Genomic DNA, 22,550 nt, shown 5'->3' with positions numbered 1-22,550 from the left:
TTCTAGCTCTTTGCGTCCTGCAAAAGTGCCGCTGAAGCTACTAGGCTGTTTTCAAAAGCAAGGGTGTTACTGTAAATTTCATGGCAACTCCCTTCCTCTTTTTCTACCACTTGCTGGGAAAAGTGCTCATATATAGAGCGTATAGATCTGTTCTTAGCTTTTACATTTGCTGCTCTAGTCCCACTAGCATCCCCAGGGCTTGACTTGACAGTTTAACGGTGAACGAACCCAGAACAGTTTGGCCTTGGCTGTTGATCGCATTTCCATGAGCTTGCAGAAACCAAACCTTTGCCTTTGCCTTACACTACAAAGGTGGACTCTCCTTAGCCAGCTGCTTCCTCTTGCAGAATGCCGCACTGCCCAAGTGCACAGGATTCTCCTTGAAACCGATGCATCCTCATGCATCAGGCCTCATGCTCCCTGTCCTGGTGCTCCGGGGACAGAATGCAGGGATTTTCTGGGCAAGTTAGCCCTCCCAGCAGGCCTTCCACCCTTCAGGGATGGGCTTCTGGCATACAGAGCCGATCAAGCCTGGGTCAGGATAGCAGCCATTTCTCTCCTCCTCGACGTGATGGTCCAGCTGGCTGCTGTCAGCATCCAACGGGGTGAGTAAGCCTTTGCCAAACGTTAAGTCACAATGTTCCGTGTTGGTTGGATTTCTAGCCAAACTACACCCTGCTCCCTCCACAAGAAGCGGACAGGGGATCTAAAGAGAGTCAGCCGGAGCGATTTGAATGCTGGCTGCCTCAGGTCTATATGGAAGGGAGCGAGATGTGGTTAGCCGGAAAGCTGGGGCTGCAGAAAAACGGACCAACAATTGGGCTATTGTGTTCTGACTGACTGACTCAGGGACCCACTTGTCTCACGGCTGTTGTGATCATTTGGACAGTGCTATAGACTGTGGATCCCATTATCACAGCCCTCCCCTTTCACTCTTTCTTCGGCCCTCCTCTCCGCAGACTCCTCTGTTTGGGATGAGGGCATGCTCCTGCGAATGACAGGCTATTTCAGCTTCTGGAGGTCTGCCCTTCTGGGGGAGAGAAGCCAACCTGTTTCCCTTGCAAAGGAGGAATTGCTTCCCTGCTCTGGTTCAGTGTTGACAGCCCAAACCACCTTAACTAGAAGCAGGAAGCAGAGAGCCATGGCCCTCACCAATCGGATCCAGAGAGGGTGGGACAGTGTGCAGCGCTCAGTGTTCCCAGGCCAGGCCAGGGAAATGACATGCCAGCTTCAGCCTGTTTGTGGTTCCTGTGCCAGGGGCAGCTCAGTGTAGGGAGTGTCCTGGGGAGCCCCGGGGGGGGGGCAGGGAGTGGCTGGGGGGCTGCGGTGTAGAAGAGTGGGCCAGATGGCTGAAGGAAGCTACCCCAACAGTCCTGGTTCCCTGCAAAGAGAAACTGGGGCTGGCCTGGAAGCCCAGAGCAGTGACAGTCACGGTGCCACCCTCGGTGCCACTGATGGAAATGCAGGTAACGTAAGGAAAGCCAAGCCAGGAGCATCAGCAAAGGGACTGTAGCCACCAGAGCAGCCTCAAGCTGCAGCCATCCCTCCTTTCCTGTGGTGCTGCCAGGGGCGGGGGGGGGGGCTGTACTTTACAAGGCTCTGCTTCCCTGGCAATGAGCTGGGGGGGGGAACACTCTGGAGTGCCCCCTGGTCTTTTTCTGGGGGCAGGGCGGTGTGGTGGGGGTGGGAGGCTGGGGGCAGGGAAGTGCATTCTCTCACTGTAAGCTAGGGGATGTTCAGGAATGCAGGCCATTCAGGGGGCTCTCGGATTTGTGTAGGGTTTTCCAGAGCGACCAGTGAGCAGCACCACAAAAGGGACTTTGCAAACCCCGTGGTTTGTTTCTCTGTTGTGCTCCCATGCAGTTGTCATTCTCTTAAGGAAGTACAAGTCCACGTAGCTGGATGAGAAGCAGGCAGTTTATGCCTCTAGTCCAGCGTGTGCAGGTGTGATCTCTGAGTGTGCAGGGATATGAAATAGTGCTTAATTTGTAATGAAAGAGGTGCCGTGGTTCAAGCAATTTTTTTACATTCATAACAGATGAAGCAAGCCCAGAGATGCCGGGGCTATGAGCTGCCTGGCCTAAAGGTGCTGGGGCTCAGCCCTGGCACAAATTAAGCCCTGATATTAAATCACTCTGCTGTTTTCCCTTTTTGAGCTGCCATTTTAAGTCTACCAGTTGTCTCTCAAATTAAATGTACTTATCGTCTGCACCTCTCTCCCCAAGGGTGGTTGGCCACACGATTAAAGACACCTCATGGAACTGTCGTGATTTTCTAACATGGAGAGATACTCGACTATCATCAGAGCCCTGTTAGCGTTGTCCATCTCACATGTTTATTGTATGCTTGCTACACAGTGCATCACACAGTGCCAGAAGCTGGGAATGAGTGACAAGGATGGATCACTTGATGATGACCTGTTCTGTTCATTCCCTCTGGGGCACCTGGCATTGGCCACTGTTGGAAGACAGGACACTGGGCTAAACGGACCCTTGGTCTGACTGAGGATGGCTGTTCTTATGTTCACATGTATTTGAAAAAGACAGGCTGAGCCACCTCAAGTTGCATTTTCAAGCACTCAGCAGCACCCACAACTGGAGCCAAGCTGTCACAAGAGCCCAGCAGCTCCCATTTATCCAAAGTGCTCAGCATCCAGCAGCTACCCTTGTGACACCTCTGGCCACATTCTTCAGGAGACCTCGGCACCCAGTGCACTGAAGTGTTGGCAAAAACGGACCATGTATATTGCTGTCTAAACAGGAGCCGAGCTCTTCTGAAAGTTCTGGCGCATGTGACAGCACAGCATAGTTAAGGTTGCAACTAGATGTTTCTCTTTTAGTTTTTCTGGAGGTAATATTTACTGACAAGCGAACCACGGATGTTTCAGAGAACTCCCCAGTGCTTTGGCTGCTTCAGCGAAACCACTTCAAATGATGCGACCCTCCCGAATCTGCTAAATTGCTCTACAAATCTGGGGAGAACAGCATTTTGCACCATCATTGGGTACTTTACACTTCTGGTCCTGGCTGGAGCTAGGACGGGCAGCGTTTTTGAGGACAAAACGCCAACCAGTTATTGGAATATTTTTGGCTTGGGCTTGTTTTAGTTGTGGGCAGAGGGTTAGGCCAATTCTTGTTTATTCCAAACCTTTTGACCCATTCTTAATGACCAGCCTGGCTGGTTGCATCATGTGTTGTCAGTGATTGTTGCTATTCACACCTGCTAACTGTGAGCCTTGTTGGGGAGGGCTTTGGACGTGGAAGGGTATCCAAGCACCGTTTGTTTCTGGAGCAGGGGCAGTGGGTTGGGCGCTTGGCACAAGCGTGCTGAAGAAAACAGGAATCGCCATGGGAGGGGCAGTTGGGAGGCTTGGATGGCCAGGTGAAAGGTCAAGGGGAAATCAGGAAGGTGTGATGGTGGGGAGGGGAAGGGGCATGGTTTGGCCTCTGGGGTAGAGTGACAGAAGCCCACAAAAAGCAGGAGTCTTTTGGTTTTCCAGGCCCTGATTTGAGCTTCCATTTGGCTTTCCAAAGCCAGGGACTTTCCCAGGATTCTCAAGCCTCCTAGCGCTGTAACGCAGCCGCACAGACAGCCGCCACCTTGGCTCGTCCGGCCGCCTCTGGCACCACCTCTCCGCTCCCCTGGCCTTCCTAACTCGGCAGCAAAGAGCTGGCTCTCTTCAGGCCCTTGGCTTCCCCCCCTCGTGGCAGGGAAAGGGCTGGGTGGGCAGGCCCAGGGGAGGGAGGGGAAGAGAAACGGGAGTGGGACGAGGGTGACGGGGAGAGGGAAAGGAAGAGGAGTGGACAGGTGACACCACCACGGAAATGGGAAGGCGAAAACAATACACAGCAAATCCCAGAGTTGGGGGCCAGTGCAGAGAGACGCTTATGCCTAGCACAGCAGGGCCTGAAGGCCCCAGCCACGGGCGTGCCCCATTGTGCTGGGTACCGGACGCACCCAGAATATCCCTGCCAGACACACTGGTCCCCTCCCTCATTCCTGCTGTGCCAGTGCTCCTGTCAACATGCGGCAGCTCTGTGGAGACAGGCTACCCACCCTGCCTTCCCCCGGGCTCTCCCTGTTGCATTGTCTCTCCCTGGAAGACAGCCCCCCTCATGCCCCTAGAGCATGGCTGGCTCTGGCTAGTGAAGCCTCTAGCATTCAGTGTCTGCTATGTGTAGAGGCAGCTGCTGTATGTCACCTCAGATCCTCACACTGCCAGGGGACGAAACCCACCGGGGAGAATATTACAAAGCCCCCGTAGGCTGCACCACAGAGGATGGGAGATTTTATAACCCAAGTTAGCACCCTGGCTCCAGACAGCTCAAGCTGTAGCAAATTCTGCTTTGAGTTCCCCGGTGCATTGGTCAAGGTAGCACCCACGGGGTAGGTTATGAATCTAGGCATCTCCAGGATTAACACAGCAACCCTCTCTCCAGCGCAGGTCGCAATCTGAAGGAGTGGCTGAGGGAGCAGTTCTGTGACCACCCCCTTGAGCACTGCGAAGACATGAGGCTGCACAACGCTGCCTATGTCGGGGACCTGGAGACACTCCGGAGCTTGCTGCAGGAGGAGAGCTTCCAAAGGTGACCCTCGCTTCCCCTGCTGCTCTCCCGGCACGTCCCTCGCGGCTGGGTATTGGGAACACCCGCTACTCAGTGATGCTCGGATGGGGAGTCTGACGCAAGCTTCCTTTTGGTAGGGTCTGGGATAGAGAGAAATGGTACCGGATCTCTAGAGGTGTAAAGCAGCACACACACATGGCCTTCAGTGGCGGCATGCCGACTTATGCCAGCTGGGCATCTGGCCCATCATACTGCCAGCTGACACTGCAGCTCTTAACCTACCCGATTTCACCTGGCATATGTCCGAGTGGTTTTCGGTTCTCACACTGTCTGCAGGCCTTGGTTTTTTAATAGAGCATGTGCAATGTGGCCTGTCACGCCTCGCAGCTGTGCCAAAGGCTGTCCCTCCAGTCTGAGCCGAAGGGGTTGTTGGGAGGGATGAGAGAGCGGTGGTATTCCCTTGGCTTCTCAGCAGACACTACTGTCCCGTTTGCCACCTGTGGTAGTGTTTTTCTTGGTGGGGATGCTGCATAGAGATCACTTGCCTGTTCCGTGTACAGCAGGTCACGAGATGGCCATGGCCATGAGTGGGCTTCAGGGGCTGGGGTAAACAGGTTTAGAAAAATCTAACACCCACCCTCTCCTGCCTTGTCCATCCTCAGCAAGCTGGTTCTGAAATGGTGAAGAAATTGTGCATTGACAGATCTTCTGTGTAAAAAGTGGGGGAGTGAAGCCTGGGGTCGGATCTCCCCCTCCAGTGTCAGGCCTTCTCCTAAGGAGGGGTGATAGGAAATCTGCTCCCCAATGCTAGCAGGCACTGGTGTCTTCAGAGATGTGGCTTTGGCACATTTCCTACACCTGGCAGTTCACAGATCGATCAGCTCACTTGGCCCGCTTCCCTGGTTCAGCAGATACCCTGATCCCAGCACTAGGCACCACGGAGTTCCTCATGCCTTTAACGCACAAAGGGTATCTTTGAACGTACAGATCCAGAGGCCACCGTCAGACCCTCCTGGGAATGCAGGGGGGAAGGGAAGATGACTGCCTCTTTCTGTGTTTCCCAGTAATCAGCAGTTCCCTCGGGGCACAGTGAGCTCAGCACTTCCTCAACTTTAACAGAGCAGCTTGGCAGGACCCAGCGGGCTCTTTGTATTGCTGGTCAGAGGCTGTTCGGGTCACACCTGAATTTACCCAGGCTAATCCCACGCCAAGCAAATTTCAACTGAATAACGTACAGTTATAAATATCCAGCCTTTGTTTGTGAATACGCTTCAGCTCAGCCTGGAAATAAAATAATGGGGAAATAGAAGTCTATGTGTAATGGCAAAACCATGCAGAGGGGATTACAACCACATATAAAACCGAAACGCCTTATGTTAAAAATTTGGCCCAGCCTATGTCTGTGGCCATTGGGATATTTAATTAATTTTCCTGCATTGCTGAGTAAACTGCATAATGACAACTCTCGCCTGAAATTGCCTTTTCAGCAAGAGTCAGAATGAGCCAGCCCTTCTAAGAATGAACTGCTTTGTCCCTAGCAAATTTCCGGGGCATTCCTTTTGTCACTCGGCCCACCAAGTTTTGTAAAGTTTCCACCTGTCACCTATTTGGGCCCATCAGCCTCACTTGATTATTATTTATATTCCAGCCGTGCTTAGAGGCCCTGTTGTGCCAGGCACCATGCAAACCCCTATTGAGAGACACTCACTGCCCCTGAAGAATTTACAATATAAAGAGACAACCTGGATTAAGGATGGGAAATAATAAGTGTGTGTGTGGGTGTGGGTGTGTGGGTGGGGGGATGAAGTGCTATTACCCCATTGTACAGATGTGAGCACTGACGCCTGGACCAGTGAAGTGACTCACTCAAGCAGTGGGTGAGAGGCAGAGCTGAGAACACCCAGGTCGCCTAACATCCAAGTGAATGGCCTAGCCACTGGGCTGCGCTGCCTGCCACTGAGGACATTGCTGTGTCTGTGCTCTCTTGCGCTCTGAGGCCTAGCCTAGGCCAGAAAAGTTTTGCCGGGATAGCTATATGGTTTATATAGTGTCCCTTTTCTGGGATCGCTTATACCACTTCAGTGAGTGAAATAGACAATTTTATGCCAGGATAACTGTGTCTACAGTAGGGCTTTTGCCTGTAAAGAACTGTTGCAAAAAATCAGCCCCTAACTGACATGAGAAGGATTAAAGTTGGAAAACATGCTTTAGAGCAATAGACTCAAGGAGCTCAATCTATTTAGCTTCATTAAGGGGCGACTTGATGATATTCTCTAAGGACCCATGAGGGGAACAAATATTTGATAATGGGCTCTTCAGTTTCGCAGGCAAAAGTATAATCTGGTCCAACGGCTGGAAGGTGAAGCTAAGACAAATTCAGACTAGAAATAAGGTGCATAGTTTTAACAGGTAGGGTAATGAACCATTGGAACAACTTACCAAGGGGCGTGGGGGATGCTCCATCACTGGTGATTTTAAAATCAAGACTGGAGGTTGTTCTAAAAGCTCTGCCCTAGTTCATCCAGGCAAGTCCTCTGGCCTGGGTTATGCAGGAGATCAGACAAGATGATCACAGTCGTCCCTTCTGGCCTTGGAATCTTTGCATCCATGACACGGCCATACAAGCAAATGTTTCTCGGGGAGACCTGGCCTCAGTCACTAACTCTTCCCTGCCTTCCTCCTCACCCCTTCTCCCTCCTTTGCTCTTCTGGCACAGTCACAGGGTCCTTGTTGCAGCTCACAGCCCAATGTGTGCTCGGCACACCTCTTGCCTGGCAGTGGGGGAAAAGACCTACTTTGGCTGTGATGGTGCTAGCAAAGCTGGTTTGTAAATGACAGCTTTGCTAGTGAAATCATATTTCGGTTTCACCCTGGAACACAGAATATTGCACCACAAGCAGACATGCAACATCCTCTTTGTCGAAACAGATCACTCTGGGGCCGGTTTTGTTCAACATCTTTATTAATGATCTGGATGATGGGATGAATTGCACCCTCAGCAAGTTCGCAAATGACACGAAGCTGAGGGGAAGAGGTAGATACCCTGGAGGGTAGGGATAGGGTCCAGCGTGACCTAGACAAATTGGAGGATTGGGCCAAAAGAAATCTGATGAGGTTCAAAAAGGACAAGTGCAGAGTCCTGCACTTCGGAAGGAAGAATGGATATTCTATCTTCGTTCTTTCCTCAAGTGGGAGGGTGCTCTTGTGGGTAAAGCGCTAAATTGGGACGCCAGTGATCTGTCTTCAGCTCCCAGCTCTGCACTGTCTGCCCACTTCGCTGCTCTGTGCTTCACTTCCCCATCAGTACAACGAGGCTAATAATCCTTCCTTTGTCTACTTGGGTTGTAAGTTCCCTGGGGCAGTTGCTGCCCCTTGTTATGTGTACCTACAGCATGCAGCGCAATAGGGCCCTGGTATTGGTGAGCACTTCTAGGTACTACCGTAATAAAGGTACTAGATGAGGCTTCAAGAGTCCAGGGCATACACCATACCTCTGGCTTACCCACTGTGTGTCCAGGGGGAGGCAGGGCTGTATCCGGGAAGAAGCTGTGCGCGTTGACAGATAACTCTGCTCTGTTGCCCCCCTGCTCAGCCGAATCAACGAGAAGTCCGTGTGGTGCTGCGGCTGGCTGCCCTGCACCCCACTGCGCATCGCTGCCACCGCCGGCCATGGCAACTGCGTGGATTTCCTCCTCCAGAAAGGGGCGGAGATTGACTTGGTGGATGTGAAGGGGCAGACAGCCCTCTACGTTGCCGTGGTGAACGGGCACCTGGAATGTGCCCAAATCCTGCTGGAAGCTGGTGCAGACCCCAACGGGAGCCATCACCATCGCAGCACCCCTGTGTACCACACCTCCCGCGTGGGCAGGGCCGACATCCTGAGAGAGCTGATAAGGCAAGTACAGTCGGTCCCCTTACTTTCCCAGCTCAGGGTCAGTCTGTGGGGTAAGAACACAAGAACATAAGAACGGCCATACTGGGTCAGACCAAAGGTCCATCCAGCCCAGTATCCTGTCTACCGACAGTGGCCAATGCCAGGTGCCCCAGAGGGAGTGAACCTAACAGATAATGATCAAGTGATCTCTCTCCTGCCATCCATCTCTACCCTCTGAAAAACAGAGGCTAGGGACATCATTCCTTACCCATCCTGGCTAATAGCCATTAATGGACTTAATCTCCATGAATTTATCCGGTTCTCTTTTAAGCCCTGTTATAGTCCTAGCCTTCACAACCTCCTCAGGCAAGGAGTTCCACAGGTTGACTGTGCGCTGACTGAAGAAGAACTTCCTTTTATTTGTTTTATACTTGCTACCCATTAATTTCATTTGGTGGCCCCTAGTTCTTATATTATGGGAACAAGTAAATAACTTTTCCTTATTCACTTTCTCCACACCACTCATGATTTTATATACCTCTATCATATCCCCCCTTAGTCTCCTCTTTTCCAAGCTGAAAAGTCCTAGCCTCTTTAATCTCTCCTCATATGGGACCCATTCCAAACCCCTAATCATTTTAACAGGTTTCAGAGTAGCAGCCGTGTTAGTCTGTATTCGCAAAAAGAAAAGGAGTACTTGTGGCACCTTAGAGACTAACAAATTTATTAGAGCATAAGCTTTCGTGAGCTACAGCTCACTTCATCGGATGAAGTGAGCTGTAGCTCACGAAAGCTTATGCTCTAATAAATTTGTTAGTCTCCAAGGTGCCACAAGTACTCCTTTTCTTTTTGCTAATCATTTTAGTTGCCCTTTTCTGAACCTTTTCTAATGCCACTTTATCTTTTTTGCGATGAGGGGACCACATCTGTACGCAGTATTCAGGATGTGGGCGTACCATGGATTTATATAAGGGCAATAAGATATTCTCAGTCTTATTCTCTATCCCTTTTTTAATAATTCCTAACATCCCGTTTGCTTTTTTGACTGCCGCTGCACGCTGCGTGGACGTCTTCAGAGAACTGTCCACGATGACTCCAAGATCTTTCTCCTGATTATTTGTAGCTAAATTAGGCCCCATCATATTGTATGTATAGTTGGGGTTATTTTTTCCAATGTGCATTACTTTAATCAACATTAAATTTCCTTTGCCATTTTGTTGCCCAATCACTTAGTTTTGTGAGCTCTTTTTGAAGTTCTTCAGTCTCCTTTGGTCTTAGCTATCTTGAGCAGTTTAGTATCATCTGCAAACTTTGCCACCTCACTGTTTACCCCTTTCTCCAGGTCATTTATGAATAAGTTGAATAGGATTGGTCCTAGGACTGACCCTTGGGGAACACCACTAGTTACCCCTCTCCATTCTGAAAATTTACCATTTATTCCTACCCTTTGTTCCCTTTTAACCAGTTCTCAATCCATGAAAGGATCTTCCCTCTTATCCCATGGACAACTTAATTTACATAAGAGCCTTTGGTGAGGGACCTTGTCAAAGGCTTTCTGGAAATCTAAGTACACTATGTCCAGTGGATTCCCCTTGTCCACATGTTTGTTGACCCCCTCAAAGAACTCTAATAGATTAAAAGAAAAGGAGTACTTGTGGCACCTTAGAGACTAACAAATTTATTAGAGCTACTATTTATTACAGCTCACTTCATTGGATGCATTTCGGATGAAGTGAGCTGTAGCTCACGAAAGCTTATGCTCTAATAAATTTGTTAGTCTCTAAGGTGCCACAAGTGCTCCTTTTCTTTTTGCGAATACAGACTAACACGGCTGCTACTCTGAAATCTAATAGATTAGTAAGACACGATCTCCCTTCACAGAAACCATATTGACTTTTGCGCAACAATTTATGTTCTTTTGTGTGTCTGACAATTTTATTCTTTACTATTGTTTCAACTAATTTGCCCGGTACTGATGTTAGACTTACTGGTCTGTAATTGCCAGGATCACCTCTAGAGCCCTTCCTAAATATTGGCGTTACATTAGCTATCTTCCAGTCATTTGGTACAGTAGCTGATTTAAAGGACAGGTTACAAACCATAGTTAATAGTTCTGCAATTTCACATTTGAGTTCTTTCAGAACTCTTGGGTGAATGCCATCGGGTCCCGGTGACTTGTTACTGTTAAGTTTCTCAATTAATTCCAAAACCTCCTCTAGTGACACTTCAATCTGTGACAATTCCTCAGATTTGTCACCTACAAAAGACGGCCCAGGTTTGGGAATCTCCCTAACATCCTCAGCTATGAAGACTGAAGCAAAGAATTCATTTAGTTTCTCTGTGATTACTTTATTGTCTTTAAATGCTCCTTTTGTATCTCGATCGTCCAGGGGCCCCACTGGCTGTTTAGCAGGCTTCCTGTTTCTGATGTATTTAAAAAACATTTTGTTATTACCGTTGGAGTTTGTGCCATGGATTTGATACGGCATCCAGAGCCAGGGAGGAAAGAGAGTGTCCTGTATGTCTTCTAACCTCCCTTGGCCTCCTTCTTTTTCCCTGGCTCCTTCCCCTCACAATAGAAAAGTATCCTGCTCTCCTCTATCCTTACAAACTCTCCTTTAGTCCTGCCTTCTGTCTCCCTCCCCCTATTTATCTTCAAACTCACGGAGCGCACAGGTTGCGCACTCCCCTCATTTGCTCCATGGCGGGTCCTTCCAGTCCAGCTTCCAACATCTCCCCTCTGGTGCAACTGCTCTAACTCAGTCGCTCCCCTCTTCGAATCCCTCCGCCACCTCCCCATCTGTCATCACATTAGATTGAAACCTCATCTCCCCACCTTCAAAGCGCTGGCCCTTCCTTCTTAAGCTTGCCACGGGCCTCAAGCTTCACCAATGCTCAGTGGTTCGGTCACACACCTGGGACTCAGGAGACCCCTAGTTCAAGTCCGGCCTATGTCTGAGAAGGGATTTCAACAGGCGATTTGAACCAAATGCTCAGAGCAGGTATGCAGCTGAGAGCCCCAAGCATTTTCGAATAGAAAGCTGTTTTGACTTCTAGTTTGTGATCTGCTCTAATGCAAAGTGTTGGTACAGAAAGTTACAAAGCAGCAGATCAGCTGAGAAGTTAGGTGCCTACAACTATTTTTGCGGGGAGCTTGAAGTTTCTTTTGTAAGGTCAATAAAACCAAAATAAATCCCAGGCAAAGACTTCTGGTCAATGTGCAAAGCACTTCAATAAGATACGACATTTAATGATAAGAATGATGGATGATGACCTTTGATTTCTCTATACAATGCTTATTTTATGTTCCTAGAAATTGTGCACAATGCCCGAGGCCCAAACTGGCCACAACCAGGTGCCCACATTTAGGCTCCTAAACCTGTATTTAGATCCTGGATAAGTGGTCTGATTTTCAAAGCAGTCCCCAGGAGCTCCCACAGACTTTAGTGGGATTGTAGGTGCTCATCACTTATGAAAATCAGCCTGCTTATTGAAATGATTTGGGATCTGTAGTCGCTGCAGAGTTAAGTGGGGTGAGCAGCACCAGGGTTGGCCTTGCCTGGATGTGAGCAGCCACACCCGACTTACTGGGTCTTCACTGGTGCTGCTATCCCCGTGAGCGTAACTAGGATTTCTGGGACGTGGACCTGGTTCTTTGTGCTGCTGTCACCTGAGCCACTTTGATTCTTTCCCAGTGAGAGAACTTTTTTCTAATTTCTGCGTATATGAAGGGAATTGTGGGAAGTCATTGAAGGACTATTAGCACTCATGTGATGTAGCTTGCATCCTCAGTTCAAAGTGGGTGGGATACAAACCCAAGGGAAAGCCTCACTTAGGCTGGCTTTAGCCTATAGCCCCAGGACAAGACAGCTAGTCTGGGCTGAAAGCACCACCAGTGTTAGCTGGGAGGGGTCTGTATGTGTTAGGAAAGAGGGATTGGAGCAACCCCAGAGTAAAAGCCCAAGTTAACTCTGCAGCAAAGGTGGATTTGGGAGCCCAGCTTTTTGAAAATCATGGTCCTAGCATATTATGGGCCCACTGAAGTCACAGGGGCATGGGATCATCTCTAATGCAAAGTGTTGGTACAGAAAGCTACAAAGCAGCTATGGACTATCTTGTCCAGTATCCTGGCTCCAGGAGTGGCCAGTCCCAGCTGCTTCCAAGCAAGGTGCAAGAAACCCTAGAGTAGGCTGCTTTGGGAGAACACCCCTGTGAAGTTTCTTCCTACCCCCAGCACTTAGAGGCTGGCTTAAACCCTGAAGCAGGAGGGTTGATAGCCTCTGAATGTGCTTTGCACTGGGCCCTATAAACTTGAATTTTCTCCTCTTTTGCATGTGTACACGTCAGAATGAACCCACTAGCTACATTCCTAAGAATCTCCCCCAGTATAGTTGCTAGCACAGTACAAAACATAGCAAATGGTATTTCAGCAGATGGAGTTGATGTATTGATTTATATGTCTGCCTCTACAGATGCCTTGCCAGCAATTTAAAAGCATGATTCTGGAAAACTTTCAGGATTAAAAATTACCTGGAGTTTGTCCAATATCTTTTTATTAGGCAATGTTTCTCCCAGGGCTGCTAAGTTAATACCAAATTGTCAGATTGCCCAAAATTTTCAATAGGGATTTCATAGATCTATTCAGAATTGCTTACTTTAAAACACAATCCTGACTTATAGAGCTCTGTAGAAGGTTAAAAGTATTGATCTAAGTTACTCTTTGCTTGACAGGGTAAATGTAATAAAATAACATTTTTTACCAAGATGTAATTATACCTTTTCATATTCTTCAAAACACCCTATTCCCAGTTAATTATCAGTCAATGTGGGTCTTCCTGTTAACATACAAACTCCACAGTTGCTATTGATTCTGCTGGATTTGGTTTATTAAATCATATGGTAGCACAATTACAATTCCTGAAGTCCTGTGACCTGCTACAATTGCTGAACCAGAATACCAGGCAAAAAGCAGGAGTTGATAGGACATTATATGTAAATTTTATCCACTAATAGTAAATACACACTTAGCTATGGAATGGTAATACATTTTTTTATAGTAAGACTGGGGGAAATATTTACAATTATATGGCTGGAGTATAGATTACTTTCCTGACAGTCTGTTACATAATCATCCTGTGATGGGATATTGCATCATACTTCTAGTCTAATAGAGGGCAGAGCCAGGATATTAGGAGATATATATTCTGCTTATTCCATTAAGGGCAGTGTTAAACTGACAAAGTCATGGGGAATTGTATCAGTACTTACAAACTTTTAAAAAGTTTGCCTGATTTTGTTTTAAAAAGTATAACTTAGCAGAGTTGGTCAGAAAATGGCTTTTTTCATGAAAAAATTTGCCCTCCCTAAAGGAGTCACTGGCCATGGTGCATCGTAGAAATGTAGTTTGGCACGGAATCTGGCCCATAGAAGAAAATGGGGCATGAGAAAACCGGACTACAGCTGCAATGAGGCACTGTGGCAGCAAATCCAAATAGAAATATTTCTGGTTTGATCAGAAGATTTTGGTTTTCAGCCATTTGGGTTTTTGATGAAAAAATCAAACATTTCTGTGGAATGCAGAGATTTTTTTGCAAAAAATTTCATTTAATTGTAAACCAATTTTTCTGCTGAAAAGCAGTTTCAAGAGAGAATTTTTGACCAGCTAGTTGCAAAGGAAACCAATCCTGCAGGCCTGACTCGCGGGAGGAGTCCCATTGCTTGGCTTCGAGCCTTTTTCATTTTCCTAGAAACCCAATTTAAATATAAACTTTCTAGGATGAAACCATTATATGCAGTATGACCTCAATTCTGTACAAAACATTGAAAACCTCTTTCAGAAGGGAACAGTTCTTCAGAGAGCTGCTGTTCCCTGGCTACTTTCTCCCTTCTCTTAGCTTTAGCCTTCGCCAAGTAAAGCTGAGCTGTTGTGTTGTGACTATGGAGGAGACAGAGACCACTTTGCAGTGTGCGTTTGGGGGAAGTTACCACGTAATGTCCTGTCCTCTCCACTCATGCCCGCAGCCACCTCTCCGTCATCCTCTGAGGTCTCAGTCTCTGTGCTGTGCCGTGGAGAGGAGCACGGATAAATATGCACAAAGTGCCAAATTCAGCACTTGGATGTGCTTGAATGCCCCCTGATCTTGCAACTAGTTTTGCATGTGCTTGACTTTCGTGGGCCTATTCATATCTTCAGAGTTAAAGCACATGGATAAACATTTGCAACAGCAGGGCCAGAAACCCACTGATTTCAGTGAGAGCTTCATAAAGATCTAGACAGAATTTGGCCCAGAATGTTTTATTAACCAGAAAGAGGAATCCTACAATATACAGGAAAGCAGAAAAGCCTCATTCTCTGAATGCTCGGATTACAAACCCAAGAGAGTTATTCCTGACTGGAAGAGCATTGTATTACTCTGAAGGAGAAGCACGACACTTCTCCTCTATCCAGGATCCATCCTTGGCTGTTGCAAAGGAGCAATTAAAAATGGCTAAAAGAGGTTGGATTGTTCTTCCCCCCTCCTGATTTTTTTTTTAACATTTACGGTATGTAAAATAGGGGCAATTGCAGCATTTTGGAAGCATGTGCTCTATACTGTATGGGTACAGTACTGCATATATCACACATCGCTATTATTATTTTTCAGTCAAATGTGGTATTATAGTGTTTCAAATTAAATATTTTTAAAGGGAGCAAATATTCTTTGTGCTATTCTTATTCTTCAGCAGTCTTTTCCAAAAAGGGAAAAAAACCCTCCTATTTTCTGTTCATTCAGTGTTTGATCCACTCAGTTGCACAGGCTACACATGTAAAATGTATAGTTTCATTCCTTGTACTATCAAAGTAGCATCTATAGCATAACAACATCGATTCTAAATACCAAGGGAGAGATTTGCAAAAGCACTCGATATTGGGGTATCTGCTCTCTTTGAATCCATTGAGCTCAATGAGTGCAGAGCGAGACCAAAGCAGAATGCTTTTGAGAATCAGCCCCTTAAATTGTATTCTGTTGTTCCATTGTACCGAGAGGTGGATGAAAGTTTTTGGACAAAACCTTCTTTTGCTGAAGAATGCAGATTTGAGACATTTTGCAAATTTGTGTCAAATTCACCATATTTTTCGGTCAAAAAAAACAGGAAAAAAAATCTGAAACAATCAAAATGTTCTGACATTTCAAAACAAATCATTTTGATTCAAAATGATTTCTTTTTTTGAAATGTTCATCTATTTTATTTTTTAAAAGGTTAAAAAAACCCAGAAATGACACACAAGATTTTAAAATTATTATTATTTGGTTTGCTGAAAAATTGAAAACATTTCATCAAAATGATCTTTTACAATTTTTTTGCATGTGTAGCTGGTGAATTGAAAAATCAGTTATTTACATAGCTCTAACCATAAGCCCTTGGTGAATGGCTTCTACAGTTCCCACTCTGTTCCGGGTCCACAGTATCTGAGTCTGTTACAGTCCTCCCGAGAAAGTGTTAGTAGTTTAGCTCACGCAATAGCAGTTCTGAAGATCCATGGTTCATCTCTGGTGCATTGGCCAAGATGGCAGCTGTCAACCATAATAAAAAAAAACCCAATTACCTGAATATATGTTAAAAGTGATCTATAATGACATAACTCATAATATTTAATTTTAGGATAATACAATACAGTTCTCAGGGGATGGCTGACTAACTGACATAATTATTTTATGTGTTCCCAATTTGCTACAAGCCCGGAATTTGGTACATCTATTTAGCATAAACTGCTGAGTACAAGGAAAAAATTCCAGCATTTGACATTATCATTGGATTTCCACTATTTGAGTTCCCACTGACGTGAGACTCTTGAAATTTGTTACACTCCTCCGTTTAGCGGAGATTTGTGTTTCACTTTCCTTGATTGCAACAGGTGGAGCGCTTGTGCTAACACATTAACTACTCATCTCCTCCCAGGGGGGAAGTTGTTTTAGGGCCTATCTGGTACCCATTCAGTGAGGAGCTGAGTTATTTACATATCCCCTAGCGAAACCATTAATGGTGGATTTTACACACTGGTCACTCTGGGCAGAATATTTAGCTGCATAAAGACAATGCTCAGTACAGCCCTTATGACAGGGAGAGGAAAGTGTCTCTAAGTCACATCTCTGCTTTCCTGACCCTGGGGACCAACAGCCACCAGAGTGGCCATAGCAGCAGCGTGGCTGTCAAGAAAACCCTTGTGCATGGGAAGGGGGTAAAGCTGGCAGAGCCATTGCTAGTTCACCCATTCTTGCAAGGAGTCTCTCAGTTCCCACCTGTACAGTGGAGGTAATCACACTGCCCCCCGCCCCCTTACAGAGTGTCAGGCTAAATGCACAGATACTGTGAGGCTGGCAGCCAGCAAAGTATCCTAGATGTATGTCCTGGATGGTTAGTGGTGATGGTCAGCTGGACCTGAGCTGCAGTCACGTTACTGCTTTCAAGCATTTTCCCTCTGGAGGCCCTGTGTGCCCGCACCTGCCTGCCTCGGTACCAAGATGACTTTTGTTTTTTCATGCTCAGGTATGGCGCTGACGTGGACGTCAACCATCACTTGCCCTCACGGCTCCCCAGCCCCTCCTCTCGCCCGCTCACTTCCTTGGTGGTCTGCCCTCTGTACATCAGCGCTGCCTATCACAACCTCCAGTGCTTCAAGCTGCTGCTCCAGGCTGGAGCCAACCCCGATTTTAACTGCTGCGGCCCCGTCAACATCCAGGGCTTCTCCAGGGGCTCCCCGGTCTGTGTGATGGATGCTGTCTTGAGACACGGCTGCGAGCCAGCCTTTGTCAACCTCTTGATTGACTTTGGAGCCAACTTGAACCTGGTGAAGGCAGAAGCCCTGGCTGCTGATTCAACTGGAAGGGTCAAAGTCAACCCAGAAGCCTTGCAGGTGTTCAAAGAAGCCAGGAGTAAGTGGCTGGCGAGTCCTCGGCATTGACTTGCTAGTGCTGCCAAGAGAGAAGCACAGCAAACGGTTTCCCTATGGCTGTGGTGCTTGTAGCTAGGGCTGACTGAAGGCAGTTCAGAGCCCTAGGCACACCCTACATGGGTCCCGCCTTACCCCACCCCTGTGTCGTAGTTCTGCCCCTGAAGCATGGTGCCAGCCCTCCTTGGGCTGGCAGCAGGTTTCAGAGGTAAGATCAATAGGGCAGTCTGCGCCTCTTGGGGCTCTTGTTTCAGGCTGTCTGTCTGCAAACTCAGGCACGCCTCAGTTACACTCAAGTGATGTTTCCAGTTTGTTTGAGTCCAACAGGGCTAGAAACTTAACTTTGAAAACATCAAAGCTGAGATTCTGATCCCATTGTCCAAGTCCTGGTGCCGGAGCCCGAGGCCTGAGCCGATAGTACCTATCTGGCCCCGATTATATGGGCCCGCTGGCCTAGTGTCTCCAGCTGCAGCATGCTGGCTGGGAAGCAAAGCGGCAGAGGAACAGTGGTGGCAAGAAGCGGGAGCAGGGGTGGGAGGAGCAAACTTGTGGCCATGGGGGAAGAGCTGAAGACATGGTCCTCTTGAAAACTAATTGGTTAAGGAAGTGGTGTGATGTCCATCCAACCCTTGTTTAGCTGGCAAAGAGGATAGTGCACCCTGCGCCTCTCACCTGAAATAGAGAGGCCAGGGAAGGGGAGTGGGTTTGGAGGGCATCGTTGCGGACAGGTCGTGAGAAGAGGTCCTAGCTCTACCCAGTGTTAATTGTTTTTATGTGCCAGGGGATGCTTAATTCAAAAAGAAAATGTGTGTAACTTAAAACCAAAATGACTCGACTGGTGCTAAGCATTCAGGGGAGCTGGAGATTTCCCCTCATAAACAGAGAACCAGGTGTAAAATGGCATAGCTCCACTGACTTCAATGGAGTCATGCCGCTTTATGGCTGCTGAAGATCTGATCCAGAGGCCTTAGTGTCAGATACGCTCCTGCCTGCCCTGGGTGCTGAGCTTTTGCAAAGTGCATTGTCTTATCCTTGCAAGAATTAACAATGGTAATTATTGTTTATTATTTATTATTAATTATCTATTATGGTATAGGACAAGGGCGTGGGGAGGGAGCCAATCCCCAGGGGTATAAATCAGCATAGCTCCACTGGAGCGGTTAGTGCTATGGCAATTTACACCCGAGGGAGATCTGGCCCAGTAACAATTTACATCTGCTCTTTTATTACTTTCTCTCTTCCCCTTTGTTATTTTGATTGCAGGCTGCCCCAGGAGCTTATTGTCTTTGTGCCGTGTGGCCGTGCGGAGGATACTTGGCAAATACCATCTGCATCTGATACATGCTCTTCCAGTCCCAGACCCTATCAAACAATTTTTACTTCACAAACAGCTAGAATGCAATCAGCTGCATTGGGGACAGTTTGCTGTAAGAAATGAGTGAGCTGATGAAAACAGGTGCCAGTCGCCCCCTCCCCACAGTGCTGTTTTGAAATATATCCTGTGGTTATTTGCATAAGGTAATTTGTTATGACACTACCGCTGTTACTGCTGCTTGTAACTTGTCTTGGGTTTTAGCAACACTACTATATGCTGAACTTGTACATACTCAAGCGGAGGGCTTTTATCTGCCTATAATATGCAAAAGACAGTCCCTGACCTCATCAGTAATGGGCGTGTACAACAGTACTGTTCCATTATCTTCTCATGCTTCAGCTGTCCTTACTTCGACCTTGCTCCCTTGAGGAGCTGACAATTGCTATTGTGCATATGGCAAGTTGATGTGTTTTGACCTGCTGTATGTCCCATTCTGGGGTGAATCCATTGGGTTTCTTGTCTGGTGCCGTGTATTTGCTGTAGAATATGAAATTGCTCGGGTATGGCTAGCTGTTGCAAGGTAGCAGCAGAGTCCCAAGCCAGGTCACTTGGCTTTTGTTATTTAGAAATCCTGAGATGGGACTACTAAAAGGCTAGGAAATAGCCAACTGGTCTGAGCAACTGCAGGTGTCCTCAAAACACTCTCAGGGTGTGATATGGTGTCCTGAGGTACCAAAAATATATAGGTCTGGGTGGGCTACCAGAAAAATAGGCCTCCAATTACATGAATGCCTGGGAGTGGACCAGCTAGAGCAATCTCTGCCATGGCATGAAGGGGAAAACCCATAAGAGAGAAGAAAAGCAGGTGGCTTCTCAATGGGACTGTGGAGAAGGCACATAACACTCACCGTGGCAGTGTGGTTTAGCAGGCAGCACACTCAGCTACAAGTTGTGAAGGCATCAGTCTCAGATGCTCTGTCCCAGTCCTTCGTGAATGTGGTGCGTCTCAGTCTTCTAATGAGCCATTAAGCTGACGTTTCTAATGTCCATGGGCCACCGGAAAACTCCCATGAGCACTTCTCAAAAAGACAGTGTTCTGCTGAACAGCTCCATACGCAGTAATGCTGGTTGAAATACTCAAGGATGAACGGGAGCTTTGTTCGGTGAATGACTTGGTAAACGTATCTGTAGTGTCCCTACACTACTGGTAATTAACTCCATGCTTGTAAATTGCTGTGGGGTTACTCCATTCAAGAAACGCCACCAAACCAAATACTAGTCTGCTTTCACTGCTTAGAAACATGCCGCCCCCCACTAAAATGTTATCAGTGTTCCAACAGCCAGGTAGGCAGTTACTAATGGGGAGGCGTTGGCAGTTTGCAAAGCATGGCACACACATATAGACATTACTACCACCCTTCCCTGCCCATCCTATGTTGGCATCATTGTCAGATAGAATGTTCCCCAATCGTCAGATGTTTCCTACTTTTGCTGTGGACAGAACAATTTCTTGGGGTGTCCGTGTGACTGAGCTACTTGGTTTTATCTTGAATAAAGACTGAGTAACACCGCACCCAATAAAAGATTGCTGGGCAGCTCTGCCAAGGCACCGTTTGTTTCTAGTGTCTCCGTTAATTATTATTGTTTATGTGGCAGTAATGATTAACGGACTCCAATCACAAACCGGGGCCACACTCTACTAGGCCCAATACAATCCGTACAAGAGACTCCCTGTCCCAAGGACACCACGTAGAGTGCTTTTCTCTCCTATGCTTTGTATAGGGATGTTTTAAAAACAGATAGGAGTATGTGCTCTGCGGTGCTCCTAGCAGTGGAGTGTCAAGGTTTGCAATGAGGTGGCCCCACAGCTGGAGAGAAGTTCCCCCTCCCTTTTACTCATTTGTTTAGCTGTTGATTTCTATACACTGTATTTATGTAAATGCTTTGGGTGAGATGCTGTGCTGAACCTCTGAGGGTGCAGCACCAAACCTGTAGCCCAAAGGGAGGGGAAGCTATAGTTGCTTTTGTGCCCCCCCAATCCTGGGCCGTTGCAGGGGCTGCGGGAGGCCCCCTGTGTCATGTAGTCAGTCCCAGGAGCCTAAATTACAGCAGTCTCTCGGGGCTCCAGCATTATACAGGGAATTGCCTGGAAATTGGGTTACGAGCCATCCCCCGCAACACCTCCCAGCCCCACCCTCTGTACACCCACTACACCAGGTGTTTTGAGGGGTTCTTGAAATGCAGCCTTGAGGCTGTCTTCTGCAGTGCCTGTGCCAGAGAAAGCCACCCCTGGGTGGTTACAGTGCTTTTACTCTGATCCAGCCCTTTTACCCAGTGTAAAGCGGCTGAGGAGACCATTCTTTGTCTTGAGTGCCTGTAGTTCAGCAGTTGTGGAGAGCTGGCTGAGGAGTGTGAAAGATAGAGAGAGGCAGAGGTCTTGGTGCTAATTTAAATAACGTTTCTTCTCCATAGCTAGTCCAGTAATTGATGCAGATCAGTTGCTCGACTCCTACTCACTGCCACTTCTCATCAACCAGAATCTAGAATCATAGGACCGGAATGGACCTCAAGAGGTCGTCTAGCCCAGTCCCCTGCACTCATGGCAGGACTGAGTGTTATCTAGACCAGGGGTTCTCAACCTTTTTGGCTCTGAGGACCCCCAACATGCTTTTAAAACTCCACAGACCACCTCTGCCACACCAACTGGTTTTCTGCCTATAAAAGCCAGGGCCAGTGTTAGGGGGTAGCAAGCACGGCAATTACCCAGGGTCCCAAACCACAGGGGACCCGGTAAAGCTAAGTTACTCAGGCTTTAGCTTCAGCCCTGGGCTTGAGACCCATGCAGCGGGGCTTCAGCTTTCTGCCCTGGGCCCCAGCAAATCTAATGCCGGCCCAGCTTGGCGGCCCCCCCAAGAAGCCCCGGACACCTGGTTGAGAACCACTGATCTAGACCATCCCTGACAGGTGTTTGTCTAACCTGCCCTTAAAAATCTCCAATGGCGGAGATTCCACAACCTCCTTAGACAATTTATTCCAGTGCTTAACAACCCTGACAGTTAGGAAGTTTTTTCTAATGTCCAACCTAAACCGTCCTCGCTGCAGTTTAAGCCCATGGCTTCCTGTCCTATCCTCAGCAGTTAAGAACAACAATTTTTCTCCTTCCTCCTCGTAACAACCTTTTATGTACTTGAAAACTGTTCTCATGTCCCCCCTCAGTCTTCTCTTCTCCAAACCCATTTTTTTCAATCTTCCCTCACAGCTCATGTTTTCTAGGACTTTAATCATTTCTGTTGCTCTTCTCTGGAGTTTCTCTGGAATTTGTTTGCATCTTTCCTGAAATGTGGTGCCCAGAACTGGATACAGTTGAGGCCTTATCAGCACAGAGTAGAGCAGAAGAATTACTTCTCATGTCTTGCTTTCAACACACCTGCTAATACATCCCAGAGTGTTGTTTTCTTTTTTTGCAACAGTGTTACACTGTTGACTCATATTTAGGGTGTGATCCACTATGACTAAGGCTATGATTTAGTCACCGGTATTTTTAGTAAAAGTCACAGACAGGTCACGGGCAATAAACAAAAAATCACGGCCAGTGACCTGCCTGTGATTTTTACTAAAAATACCGGTGACTAAATCTTAGGTGCTGGGGGTGGGGTGGGGGTCCTCCAGAAGACACTGCTGCTGGGGTGTGTGTGCTCCGGCAGTCGTTGATGCTCCTGGGGTGGGGCGCTACTGCTGCTCTGGGGCAGCACCCAGGACCAGTTGCCTGGGGCCAGTGCGGCTGGCCACGGGACCACCCCAGCTGCTCAGCCAGCCCTGGGGTCAGCCGCTGCAGCTGCAGAAGTCACGTGACTTTCCATGGCC

General features: G+C 47.7%; 1 protein-coding gene across 4 annotated transcripts; it reads left to right on the top strand.

Moving 5' to 3' along the window:
* Nucleotides 1-556: 556 nt before the first annotated feature.
* ASB1 (ankyrin repeat and SOCS box containing 1) lies at nt 557-20,805 on the top strand. Of its 4 annotated transcripts, XM_038422755.2 has the most exons (6): nt 1,181-1,466; nt 2,226-3,003; nt 4,440-4,586; nt 8,158-8,460; nt 16,969-17,354; nt 18,635-20,805. In XM_038422755.2, the coding sequence occupies exons 2-6, from the start codon at nt 2,879-2,881 to the stop codon at nt 18,811-18,813; spliced, it is 1,140 nt and encodes a 379-aa protein (XP_038278683.1). In that variant the 5' UTR covers nt 1,181-1,466; nt 2,226-2,878; the 3' UTR covers nt 18,814-20,805. The 4 variants fall into 4 exon arrangements, with proteins under 4 accessions (XP_043361692.1, XP_043361693.1, XP_038278683.1 ...); XM_043505757.1 differs by lacking the exons at nt 1,181-1,466; nt 2,226-3,003 and adding an exon at nt 557-605 and having other exon boundaries at nt 4,445-4,586; XM_038422756.2 differs by lacking the exon at nt 2,226-3,003 and having other exon boundaries at nt 1,184-1,466; nt 4,445-4,586.
* Nucleotides 20,806-22,550: the final 1,745 nt, after the last annotated feature.

The sequence above is a fragment of the Dermochelys coriacea genome, chromosome 11 (genome assembly GCF_009764565.3).
Source record: "Dermochelys coriacea isolate rDerCor1 chromosome 11, rDerCor1.pri.v4, whole genome shotgun sequence".
NCBI classification, from domain to species: domain Eukaryota; kingdom Metazoa; phylum Chordata; order Testudines; family Dermochelyidae; genus Dermochelys; species Dermochelys coriacea.
This window is presented reverse-complemented; position numbering and strand designations above follow the sequence as displayed.

Coding starts and splice junctions, on each gene's coding strand:
- ASB1 (XM_038422755.2), top strand. CDS start 2,879: ATGTTTCAGAGAACTCCCCAGTGCTTTGGCTGCTTCAGCGAAACCACT. Junction 4,587..8,157: donor CAGGAGGAGAGCTTCCAAAG/GTGACCCTCGCT, acceptor CCCCCTGCTCAG/CCGAATCAACGAGAAGTCCG. Junction 17,355..18,634: donor GGTGTTCAAAGAAGCCAGGA/GTAAGTGGCTGG, acceptor TTTTGATTGCAG/GCTGCCCCAGGAGCTTATTG.